The following is a 13504-nucleotide window of genomic DNA, read 5'->3' as shown; positions in this document are numbered from 1 at the left end:
TCCATACAATTGACTAATTTAATAATACAAACTCAACCTTTATCTGTTCAGCAAAGTTTCTTTCCTCCTCAGTTAGCTCCATGACTGCTCTGCTTTCTGAGCAAAAGTAGTGTGAGGCAGATATCATCTTCCCGTCCTCAAACATCAAATTCTTTACCAACAGCTGTAAGTGGAAAGAGATGAAAAAGATGCAATTGAAAAATGAACCAAGTAACCTTTTATGTAGTAATGCACTAAGGCACCACAATATGGCGCCAAAGCAAATGACTAGTAGGAAAGTACGTAGTGTCAAGAATGTATTGCTGAAATGATACATCTTGACTCAGAGGATCTTTTTTTTAACAATATTTTTATTACAATTTTTTACACAGAGGAATGCTGTCCCTCAAACTGACCGTCAATCTTATCACATCTTAGGGTTTTATTCACATATATTGCAACCCCACTTCCTTTCCTGCTGCTATTCATTGTAAACTATTCATATCCTTCCATTTCTACATCACTTAATTTCTCGTTATCAAGCCATGTCTCTGATATGGCTATTGGAATTTGTTTATTTTACTTAAGCGTTCTTTAATTTCTGGATCATTTTTATGGAAACTCCTGCTACTAAAATGTATAATTGAAAATGCATGATAGTCCATATTTATGTTTAAATTTAGTTGCTCATTGGTATAGTACTCGCAAACAAGGTCATGATTGATTTAGAAGTGGAAAGGTGCAAAACTGACTGAAAAAGAAGTGGGTCTACACGGGGGTATACCCTGGACAACACCACTGATTAATAATCACTCCTTTTACATAGTACGTAGTCAGTGTATTTTCCTTTTCCAAAAAGGAAAGGCGCGCCTCAATGTCTTTCAAATTCATCTATATTCCCTTTTTCTGAAGATAGGATGCCACTTATTGCTCCACCGAACGCAAGTCCTCGTCACTGGGCTCCCCACCATCCGGTGTCGTCACCGCTCGTGCATAGGAGCGCGGCTCGATCTTAATCACCAAATCATTTATTCAGGTGTATTACTTTAGGTCGCCAACCCGTCGATCGGGTTCCACAATTCAATTGCTCTTTTTCCGTATTCTGGTCGCGCAGTTGCTTCACCTCTTCCAATATTTCACTTTGGCATTTAACTCATTACAGTGAGCACACATTGTTAGGCAGCATGTCTTACAGTGGCGATTCCTCTACGACTGCAAGGGAAGCTCAGCTACCCCTAAAACCAACCCTTTCCCCACCACAAAAAAAGTGGACTGCTGTGTACTAAATATAGAATAGCTTGATATTTTGTTCAGAATCAGCTATTTATTACAGGTAACTGAAATGACTTCCTTCTTATTCATCCCTGCAGTGCCACGGCGCTTTGACACACTCAGACGCTCTGCGTCAAGTGCTTCTGTGAGGAAGCGTAGGGTGGGTGGTTCCACTACACGAAACTGGATAAATGCTGGGCTTTATCCCGCCCTCGGACATTCAGCGTCTCTGGGGCCGTATTTTCGTCACTCCCGGGTGACTTGATCGCAAGCATGGATTTACATATGAATGGACTGTCGGTCAATGCGCTACCGACAAGCAGCATTGACAGTTCCTTTATATGTAAGTCCGTGCGTCCTGTCGAGTCGCGCTGGGAGTGACGTCATGCAGCCGACAAATTCGGCCTTCGGAGTACCAAGCCTTGTGAAATTGGACACAGTGAGCTGGCCTGGTCGTCAATTTCTGCATGATTATTGGATGATCTATCTTGAGGCGAAATGCCTCATTGATTGACAGTGACATAAGCGAATCAGCGATCTTAAAATATAAAACTCCACCACAGCAGTTTTTTTTAATTCCATTGTTCTGAACTGACCTGCGACTTTACCGATCCCTTTGTTAAAAACGACTAACATGTTTGGCGACTCTGGTGTCACTCTGTGGTTTCTTTCCCCAATGAGCTACACCCCTCTGTCACACAGTAGCGAACTCTCGTAAGAAGCTCCACCTGCTAGCAAGTTGCAGATCATGGCAGGTGCCAGGTAATATGAATTTTGTCTACCAAATTTTGATGAAGCCATTTGTTAGTCTTCCTGACTTGGACAAAAAATAAAGTAAATAAACATTTAATGATTTGCCCAGAAAAAAATAAAATAAAATGCTTCCCCTTCGTGAATGATCGACGGCCTCCACTGATGTCTTATACAATGATTATGAAAACTTACTGCCATACTGTCATTGCCAAAGAGCACAAGGCCTTCTTTAGTGACAATGCCAGGTCGACTTGCCCCAAGGATCTCCAGGGGCTTTCCATTCATATTGTTGCCATTGTCCACCAATGCAGAGCCATAGAAAGTCACCTTCTACACAAAAATAGACACACAACATAACAGGTTGTTGAGGACAGTGCAGGGCAGACGCGTATTAAGCCCGTTTTAAAAAATTAAGAATTAAACCATAGCACTCCGAATATTTTAGAGTATATATGTAGATATATTGTTACTGTTTGTTCTTTTTAAGAAGCTAGAAACGTAAAGCAATAATATATATAAAGTATAGAGTTTAAAAGTAATACTTAAACAACAAAAATACAGTACACCCCCCATTTGATTGAAAATGGTTTGAGGCACCTCGACACCTCACTTGCTTGCTTACAAGCGCAGACGAGCGGAGCACTTCGTCTTCCACAGACACGGTATGTCTGTCTCGTTGAGTGAACTAAGTTCCTAACTTTTACCAGGATATGTGAAAAGTTTATTACCTTCTACCCCTCAACACCAACAGATTATTTTCATTACTAGTCTGCTTTTTTGCTCAATCATGTTGTCCTGGAGCCTATCTCAGCTGGCTCTGGGCAATAGGCGGGGGACACCCTGGACTGGTTGCCAGCCAATCGCAAGGCACACAGAGACGAACAACCATCCACATGCACAAGTAAACCTAGGGAAAATTCGGAGCGCCCAATTAACCTGCCATGCATGTCTTTGGAATGTGGGAGGAGACCGGAGTACCCGGAAAAGACCCACGCGGGCACGGGGAGATCATGCAAACTCCACCCAGGAAGGCCAGAGCATGGACTCGAACCCGAGTCCTCAGTACTGGGAGGCGGACGTGCTAACCAGTCACCCACCGTGCCGCCACATTGTGTTTCATTTAGAAGAACATTTCAAAAACAAGTAGGCCTACAAGGTCCATTTTTGTTAATTCTCCTTGTAAACTGTGGGGAGCTCGTTTACTCCAGAAACATGCATACTGTCAATGCGTATGTTGAGGAGCTGTTGTATCAAAAAATGAAAAAGAAAAAAAAAAAAGAAAAAAGAAAAAAAGAGTACCGATACCCTTCTCAAGAAATTAGGGTTGGGATATGTTTATATTTTAAGTTCTTTTCTCCTTTGCATAACTTTTATTGGATTTGGTTTAATCACTGACTTCACATGCAATTTTTGTAGCACCCCTACACACTTTGTAGCACCCCTATATGTATTTATAGCACCCCTAAACCCTAATCCTAGAATTGCCGCTGGTGTAGGGTTTTCCATTGTAAGGGGTGTACCTCCATTAGAGTCACCAACAATCAAAATACAAGACACTTCAAGGCACAGTGTGTTATAAGTGATCACTAGATGTCGCTATAGCAGAAAATGCTATAGCATGTTAACAAAAGAGGCTAGCGGGAGTTAGTCGGAGCGATCGGCCGGAGTGGCTAACAAGAGCAGCTCGTAGGAGAAACTGGTAAAATTAATAATAATAAGTTAGTAAAAGCTTGTGAGCGCAAAGCAGAAGGTGACAAGAGACGGGAGCCCAAATCACGGGACTCAGCAACGACCATCTTCAGGCCCCAGCTGTGGAAGGTAAGTGGCGGTCGACCCATTGGGTCCAACACTCAATACAAGCACCACCACGGCAAATTACGTTTGCGAAGTTGTCTTTTGGGCATTCGCAGCAGGAAAATGGCGGCGAAACACATTAGCATCTTCTAAGATGGTAAGGCTCCAGACATGTAATATAAATAGTGATAACTCGACCTACAATTATATTTTTAAAAAATGTATGTTGATGTGACGGAACATTTATTTTTATTTTTTTGCATACTATTGAAATCAATCGTAAGTTTTTTAAATTGAATGAATTATTAGTTCACCACTAGTTGATGCTAAAGATTTCACACTGTGGCTTTAAGAGAAAAAAAAACAAGAAGTTTAGCCGTGGTTCCTTGTAAATATTTGCTATACTCATTTATCCAGGTCATTATATTCTCAGGGTGTTGAATCATTCACAGTTTTGCAGTGGCTATTAAGAACATAACATTAATAATCAACAGCTAATAGATACCTGTCCTTCAATTTCTGCCCAGGCACCAGGAACTTTGTCATGTCCTCTGATCCAGTTGTGGAGAGCTTCAGCAGACTGGTTCCAGTTGATCTTGAAAGGAAATTGTTATCATAAGGCAACGCAACCGTGTACACAGAATCTTATTGTAACTGTAACTGTCTGCCAGTACGACAGAAGCTGCATGGGTTGGCGTTCTTAGTTAGAGGTGTCTAGAAAAAATTGATAGTCCTGAACATTAACAAACCAGTTGAGTGGATTTTGATGGACCAGAGCCAAGAATTTGTGTGGACTTAAGGCAACCCAAGTCAGTTGTCGTTAACTACCTCACGTTGAAGAACTGTTTGCAGTTGAAGGAGCCACTCTATTTTCCACATTAGATCTCTAGAGCACATATTCTCAGATTGAGCTACACAAAGACTTAACTACATTCATAACACACAAACGGATTATTCTGTTTCGAAATAGTGACTTTTGCAGCATAAGTCTTTTGATGTCAAGTACTTGTGTTTTTTTTCTTCTGCTGCTGCTTTTGGCCCATGTTGTTTAATCGTTTGTCATCATGTCTGTTCTTTCATCAGGGAAAAAAAAAAAAAAGTATATTTCTATCTGTTTCTATTTTGCAGCAATTAGCATTAGACTATAGCTAAGTTTCATCATTATTTACAAATCTGCTTAGAATTGTTGGGAAATAGCTTGTTTTTAACAAAGGCCATGGTTGATCGATTATACTCTGGTGCCACCTGCTGGCCGTTTTTGTAATTACTACAATTTTTTTCATCCATTCGCTGCAGCTGAGAGGCTGCATCAAAGCCTTCTGTATGCTTTGGCATAAAATAATAATAATAAAAAAAAAACATGAATACATCTTTGGGACATTTAATACATTTAAAATCTAACGTATTTATACATTTTCCATCCATCCATCCATTTTCTTGACCGCTTATTCCTCACAAGGGTCGCGGGGGCTGCTGGCGCCTATCTCAGCTGGCTCTGGGCAGTAGGCGGGGGACACCCTGGACTGGTTGTATTTATACATTTTTTTGGAGGAAATTAGTTAAAGTGCCATTTGGACTAGCTTCCATACTCAGCTGTTTCGAGTTGGTTATGTCAATGTCAATCAATAGGAGGAAGCGTTGTTGACATTTTTTAGCGCACGTGCGATGGCTGAGCGGCAGAAAACATGGCTGGCTGTATAGACACAACACACACAAAGAAAGTTAGCGGGCAAACCAGCCGCTATTTAAGCATTTTAACGGCTGAAGGGTAGAGGAGGTTTACGGAGATGTATTGGCAACAATTTGAAACTACTGAAAGCCCATATGAGACGTGGGATGATGACAAAATTTGGTCTAACTCACCTGTTTCCTGGCCACACATCTGCTTTGGGGACATTTACTCTTATTTAATACAAAGCCCTGTGCAAACTGGGTTATTATTCTTCATTAAAGTTTTCTTTGTGGCGCCGAAGGGAAGGAGAGTCTATCGCATTACATTTAAGTTTGTGGAAGTACGTCACTCCAAACCAACCCTCCCGAAATACTCAACAGTCAACAATCATTAGTTCCATGGGGGAACAAGCACCACACCTTATTCTTTATTTATTTTTGGAAATGCAGAGACTTTAGTACAGTGACACTTGTCCTGTGATGTGAGAATTTCAATAGCATCTGGTCTCTAGTTTTAACTCAACTCAACTCAACTCAACTAAAGCTTATTTATATAGCGCTTTCAAACAGCCTGAGCTGTCACAAAGCGTTTTACAGAAACACACAAAAAAAAAAACATAACATAAAACAACACAAATACAATCACAACAAATCAACATTCTTCCATTCCTACATACGCTTTGATGTTTGAAGCAGTTTTTAGATGAACGAGGACAGAATCAGTCTCCTTTCATCAGTTGATCAGAGAGACATGAGCTCAGCATGCATTGCGTCACACGTTTGCTACAACTCAACTCAACTTTATAAAGCGCTTTAAGAACAGGCATTGCTGTATACAAAGTGCTGTACATAAACATCGGTTTTGCTAAGTTTGCTTGCAATCCGATTTAATGGCGAATACAATTGCCACATCCAATATGGCGGATTCGCTGACATATTGCTTCGAAGGGGCCACCTGTTTGAACGGTGTCTGCAGCAGAATCAAAAAGAAAAAAGGAAAGCAAAATTCTACCTCATTTTAGATGGCCAAATGACATGTGGCTCCTGTGGCTCCTTTTTTCGCGTGGCTCTTTAGTTGCCGAGACTAATGTAGTTTGTAGTATGTCCCTCCTCACTTGACATACGCTGGTCTTGTATCCCAGCGTCCTCGGAGTTCCTTATTTACAACTGCCGCCAGCAAACGTTGTTTGGGAATGTCACCTATTCTATTTGTCTCAAACAAACGGCTACTGTTCGCCGTAGCCGACGCCGAAAACAAGAACAATTAATAAGCGGCAAGCAGTAGCAGCAATTAACATAAGTAGCCAAGATGAACGTAAAGTACCTCCTCCACCAGTAGACCTGTGTTGCGATTACTGACACTCAAACATAAGACTGAAACATACAGTAATTTATGAAAAACATAATAATAAAAAACGAGAACCATTTTAGAGATCCATGCCTCAAATGGGGCGGCACAATCATCTTGGTGGGCGGGCACGGACCACTATGGCCCGCCCATGGCGACGGGTATGGGTAGAGGCCTAGGTTGAGCTTCTATCTGACTTAAAATTATCTCGGCAAATAACTTCAAAAAACATCCATCCATCCATTTTCTTGACCGCTTATTCCTCACAATCGTTGCGGGGCGTGCTGGAGCCTATCTCAGCTGGCTTTGGGTAGTAGGCAGGGTACACCCTTTTTTTTTCCTTTTCCTTTTATTATTTTTTTGAACATATAAACAAATGAACAGCAGAGATAAAACAAAAAACAACAACAATCAAAATAGAAGAAAATCCCAATAACATAATCATTCAATTAATCATAACTTACATGTTCAAAAGGGAGTAGGAAGAAGTTAAAAACTTATCTAGTCCTACCCCTTTTACTAAATATATTTAAACTTATTTCATTATTAATACAATTTTCATTTACTGATTATTAAAAATAATAATAATAAAATAATAAATGATATATATAACCCAAGTTATATATATATATATATATATATACACAAGTGCACTTAACCTATTCACATTTACCAAAAACATATATACATAAATTTACTAAACATATACCATAATACCTATCTAGATCACTTACACATACTCACATGTACATTTTTCATATACTGGCTTGACATAGATAATTTTTTTGAACTTTACTTTTAAACATTTTTTTAAACTCCAGCATTGAATCACAATTTCTCAGAGCAATTTCCAAATGATTCCACAGATCAACACCTTTTACAGATACACACCTTTGCTTAATATTTGTTCTTGTTTTGGGTTTTTTGTACACACTTGTACCCCTTATATCATAAGGACTGTGTCTAATTTCAAATAACTTCTGAGTACTGTGGCAGAGTAAATTGTTATAAACTTTATACATTATTTGTGCTATTTTAAAATCCACCAAGTCATAAAATTTCATTGCATTTAATTTAATAAATAGTGGATGTGTTGGCTCTGTATACTTTGATCCATTAATAATTCTTATAGCTTTCTTTTGCAATTTGAAAACGGTGTTAGTATTTGTTTTATATGCCATTCCCCATAATTCCACACAATAGGTCAAATATGGTAATAATAATGAACTATATAATATATATAATGATTTCATGTTTAAAACATCCTTACTTTTATAGAGTATCCCTATGATTTTTGACATTTTCCTTTTAACAGTTTCTATGTGTGGCTTCCAACATAATTTATCATCGATAATAATTCCAAGGAATTTATTTTCATTCACCCTTTCTATTTCAATTGAATTCACCATAATTTTGACTTGATGAGTGATTTGTCTCGTGCCAAAAACTATGAACTTGGTTTTATTTAAATTCAATGATAATTTATTTACATCAAACCATTTTTTTAATATATTCAATTCATACTCCACAGTAGTCAGAAGCTGCTTCAGGTTTTCTCCTGAACTGGACTGGTTGCCAGCCAATCGCAGTTAAAAATAATAATAATAATAATACAATAAATAAATACATAAATAATTACAAACAACTAATCAATGGGAAGAAGAATTTGCCTCAAAATACATTCATTACCTTTGCATTGTCTTTTTTCTGGATGCCCTCGTATGTGGCTCCTTCCTCTGGCTGTGTGATCCGTGGAGCCTTCCCCTCTGCAATCAACCTGACTGCCTCCACCTTAACCGGAAAAATACATTTCAAATGGAAAAGGTGTGTCAGAACGGTTCCAGGAGTGGTGCCACCCCATTCTCAAACAAAGGAATTTTGTTCCTGTGTGCTGAACATCCCACTGTGGGGGTTGGGGGCAATAACATTTCATAAAACATAAAAGTAAAAGCCTTTTCAAAACCTGTCTTATTTTGCAACAAAACAATGAATTATGAAATGTTATGTTTGCCATTTTTGAAATGATGACTCCATGAAATCGGACCCGTCGCCATGGGCGGGCCTTGGGGGTCCGTGCCCGCCCTGTCAGTCAGCCGTGCCCGCCCTAGCAAGATGACTCACCAACTATTCGTCCTATCAGTCACGTAAACTTGCGCCTTCTGTTTCAAGTAAAGCATGGCGTGCCAGCCAACCACATACCTCCTTTCAAGTTTGGCTGTGATTGACAACTAAGCGAGCCAATGACAATCAGGATCAGGAGGGATGGGGTGGGGTGGGGGGAGACGCGCGCTCTGCAGACGTGCCTTAGCCAAATCTACTTCCGGGTAGATAGTGCGCATTTGCCGGCTGGCGCTGGGACAAAGACTGAGCAGTGAGCATGTCGTGCCGCTTTAATGGAAGGCACCAAATGCCAAACCTCGATCCAGGATGACACAGTTGACATCAATGGGAATCCTGAGTCCACTGGTTACGTTTACAAGTGAGTGTCAAAGTTTTATTTTAATTAGTCAAGCCACACAGCACGGATGAATTGTAGCAATACACAGTATGCTGTTAACAGACCCAAGCAGTCACACATACACAACAACAACCATGGAGCATAAAATTATTTATCACTAAAGCAGTTGCAGTACAATGTGAGTTGAATTCTCTTTTTTTTTTTTTATTGCCAAGTTTGTTCATGTTGATGACTGTCACTAAGTTCTAATTAAAGAAAACAGCACTTTACACATCCTTTTGGATTGATATTCTGCTTAGTTTTTCACTGAACCCATATGTTGTTTCTGTATATCATCGACATAACTCAACCTTATTTCTAAATCACTTTAAAACAGCCATTGCTGCATACAAAGTGCTGTGCATGGAATAGAAATTAGTCTTTTAGTAGACACAAGTGAAATAAAATAACACAAAATAAAATTAATTAGAGTAAATATAAGTAGATAAGTATACGCGCAAATAAAATACTTAAAAAAAAAAAGATCTGTACAAGTATAGAAATAAAATAACACAAAATACAGAAGGCACCATAAAAAAAGTAAAATGATGTGAAGTCTCATGCTGAGTCAAAGATCAAAGAATCGAGATGTCTGGCAAAAATGAAAGGAAATTTTGTCCATATCGTACAGCCCTAATCCAACACGCAAATGAAGGCAACTGCTAGCCAATTCCAGATAGAAGGGGCTGGGTCACAGAGTCATTCATTCGGACATAGTTGTTTACAGAAGTGAAGAGTGGATTTGTTTCAAATGAACTTTTGAGTTGAATAAATGCAAAATGAACTACACATTTTTTTTTTCAGTTTGTCTTTTAGATTTCAGAACGAACTGCCGCTTTTAAGTGACACAAAATATTTCTGAACACTTTTGCAGTTGTCACAATGCCGCTGTTCAACCTGATGAACATTAGATTTAGGTTGATAAAGTGTGCCCCCCCCAAAAAAAATTTCTTTCTGGTGACGGGTCTGCATGAAATGTTCCATTGCAGTGGCAGATTCTCCACTAAACTTTCATGTGTATGCATGTTCTAACAGTGTAAGCTCGGTAACATTTCGTTTGAGGTATTCAACTGAACGTGTTGCATTGATTGAAGTTTGACCTCACAATTTCGGTAAATATGGGATCCAGATTCAATCTAATTAGTCTTTACCAAAATCCTCTCCAAGTCGGTAATTTCTGTTTTAATCTTTGTGAAATCAGACCCCTGCTGTGGAGCTAGGCGGTAGCCCCCCTATAAAAGCACGCTTCCTGCTTGCCTCTTTCTCTTTTGTTCCCTTTTCTTCTGCTTCTCCTTCCACACTGCTGGCCTCTCTCTCTATCGGGCACGGCTGCAAGACAAAGGGCTAGCCCACAGCTAGCATGACCACTACATGCGACAAATTCACGGAAGCCATCGCTTTTGCGACAGGTGCAGCGAATCACGCTGCTTTGTCCCTGCACAGGCTCAAACGGATGGTGCCATTCTAGGCACCCTGAGGCCTCAACCAATGGGTCATTTCCCAGCCAGCAGGTTGACCCGTGAAGCTCAGCTGGCCGACCGGACGACCTCTGTCCCTCTCCTGGACTAAACCCTTTTCATTTCTTCTTCAAACTGGCTTGGCGAATCTCCATCCAGGGTCCTGCTTCTCGGACCAACACCTGACCATCTGCAAGTGCCACTTTGCAGGCATTAGCCAGATTGTACAAGTTGGTGCAAGCAACTAGGTTAAATGTGGGTCACATGCTGGTTTGATTTAAGTAATCCATCAACTTGGTTAAAACCATTTATCTTTTCTTGTTTTCTTTTTTGTGTGTGATTATTTTATCATTTTAGTTATAGTTTTATTTCCCATCAGAGTACTTAGTTTTGCTTCTTTAAGTTCCAAGTAGATTTCCCCACATAGGTTAGAAAATAAACGTACACTAAACTCACAACCTGGTTTTTACTGTGTGTGTGTGTTTCATCAATTTATAGTGACATCTAAGCTGAACAAAGAACTCACAAAATTGTAGGAAGGGCACATCCTTCATTTTATTGACTGATTAAACGAGGTTCTCATCTGCTCTCCTGATAAAATGATCAAAAAGAGATGTGGTGCTCCACAGGCAAGCTCAAAATTAATTTAAATATTAAGTTTGAGTCTCCTTCAATTAATGAGCCAATTCATTATTACTCATTCACTGCCAGCCATTTTAGAAAATGTTCAATACTCACGTGATATTACATTCAATAATTATGTATAAACTGAATCTACCAAATAACAGAATAGACTCCCTACTTTTTGCCCCGTCCTGTTCTTTTATAATTGACAGTAGAAAAATGGAGGTTTGCCAAAATACAGCCATTTCTCCCATGGACTCTGAAACTGTGTTTATTTCATATAAAATGGGGCAATGATGTCATCTACCGGTGGTTGGGCATCAGTTAAGTTGTTTCCAAGTTTGATATTTACAGTGGAGCATAATCAGATTCGCCCCCATTTAGCACCGCTCTAAAAAATACAATTGACAAGTATACTTGTCAAAGACAGTGAATGAGTTGTTAATTGAATAATTAACATTTATTGATTTAATAATTAATTGCTTTCCCTTACACAGTGGTGACCCGACTGAGTTTTGCGAGATATGAGCCGTAGCTCTGACAATGTCCCAGTTAATTAAATATTTTTTTTTAGTTACAACTGCTAGATGGCTGCAGCAAAAATTCACAAGAAGCAGCATTTTGGCAGATAGTGACTAATTCTTCAAAAATGTGTTTTATTTCTCCTCCCGTTGAAAGTTTGCTGGAATACTAAACATCAAACTAAGAGAATTACAGGTTTATTTGAAAAAACAGGACTAGACTTTCTTTGTTCAAAGTCTGATGGCTTAATGCTAACACACAATGCAAAGCTCTATAAACAGGCTAAAGACAATGTTTCAGTTTTATAACCCTTTTTGCAATGCATTTTTGAACACAAACGGTCCAGCAAATATAACAATACTGCAACTTGCTGAGCAGTTATGAACTAATTTTTTCTGTTTATGCTAAAGCCTAGTTGTGTACTAACTGCAGACTTTTAAATTAATACTAGACATAGGAAGACCAGGGCGATACGTTACAGTAGTTGAGGCAAAATGTAATAAACGCATGAATTATAATCTCTGTATCATGAGCAGATAGGACGAATCTTAGCAATATTGCGAAGGTTTAAAAAAGCAGTTCTAGTAATATTTTTAATGTGCATTTGGATTGGTGTATCTAGGCCTTTAAGAATAGATGTTTTTGTTAAAATGTACAAGTCGGAAAAATTGTAAATGATCTCACAAAGAATGATGTCTGATAAAGAGGACCATAATGGAAATAAGCCCTTGGGCTTTGTTTTTTATCCTTAGTGATGTCTGACTGAAGCCCAATTCACACTGGCTGCAGAACGGACGAAGTGTGTTTTCCGTACGGATGCCGCAAAGACTGCAATTTACACCGCGTGTGTTGTGTGTCCGGAAATCTACTCCCGACAGACCACAAGATCACGTGGGGTTCACGCTGGCGAGTTGAGTTCACCCAATAACAACCGTGTATAGTCCTATTTGTAAACAAGAGCCACGCTTGCCTGTTGTCACATCGATATGCTTTTTGGACATTATTTCTGGGACTTCTACCATGGCTGTTCTCCATGGGTAAGTACGTTTTGTGTTTAAATAGTGTCATTTTGTCGTGTTTAATTTATTCTGAGCTCATTTTTTGTCTTAAATGTCCGACTGATGTCATGCTAAATAGCTAGCGAGCTTCCCTCCCCCAAAAACGAGTTCGCAAATGGTTTTATTTGGAAATATACCGGATTTACCTTGATGCAGACGACCGATTTCCTGTCCGGCTCGTGTAATTTCTTCAGCTACATGAAAAGCCGCATGCGGCGTCCGGAAAAAATAGAACTCTTGCGGAAATCTTCCGCATCGCCGCAGTTGTTCCGCACCACAGACGCACCGTTCCGCAGCCAGTGTGATTGGGCTTGAGTGAGTGGAGGTTTGAGCTGTCTTCTGTGATATATCCCCAAATAAAATCAATCAATCAATCCAAAATACAGCCACTAACAGGCCGTGCACTCTGCTCTTTTGAAGTACAATGTTTGATAAAAGATTACCTAGAATCGAGATCCAGATAACATTGGACAGAAGCTTTCCCAACTTGATGCCCCTCAAGTCCAACCGGATGCCCCTTCACTATGCA

General features: G+C 39.5%; 1 protein-coding gene and 1 long non-coding RNA gene across 6 annotated transcripts in view; one reads left to right on the top strand and one right to left on the bottom strand.

Annotated features, from left to right (window-relative positions):
• The window catches only part of aldh1l1 (aldehyde dehydrogenase 1 family, member L1), a 52307-nt gene that overhangs the window by 26181 nt on the left and 12622 nt on the right, over positions 1-13504 (bottom strand). For all 3 annotated transcript variants that reach the window (XM_077529279.1, XM_077529278.1, XM_077529277.1), the window contains exons 5-8: positions 8507-8608; positions 4304-4393; positions 2197-2334; positions 38-163 (exon numbers count right to left, since the gene is read on the bottom strand). In XM_077529279.1, coding sequence (XP_077385405.1) covers positions 38-163; positions 2197-2334; positions 4304-4393; positions 8507-8608 — 456 coding nt within the window. The remainder of the gene's footprint in view (positions 1-37; positions 164-2196; positions 2335-4303; positions 4394-8506; positions 8609-13504) is intronic.
• Positions 12674-13504, top strand: part of LOC144023631 (uncharacterized) — a 93521-nt gene continuing 92690 nt past the window's right edge. For all 3 annotated transcript variants that reach the window (XR_013284580.1, XR_013284582.1, XR_013284581.1), the window contains exon 1: positions 12674-12954. This is a non-coding gene — a long non-coding RNA (uncharacterized LOC144023631). The remainder of the gene's footprint in view (positions 12955-13504) is intronic.

Source organism: Festucalex cinctus, chromosome 8 (assembly GCF_051991245.1).
Source record: "Festucalex cinctus isolate MCC-2025b chromosome 8, RoL_Fcin_1.0, whole genome shotgun sequence".
NCBI lineage: Eukaryota > Metazoa > Chordata > Actinopteri > Syngnathiformes > Syngnathidae > Festucalex > Festucalex cinctus.
This window is presented reverse-complemented; position numbering and strand designations above follow the sequence as displayed.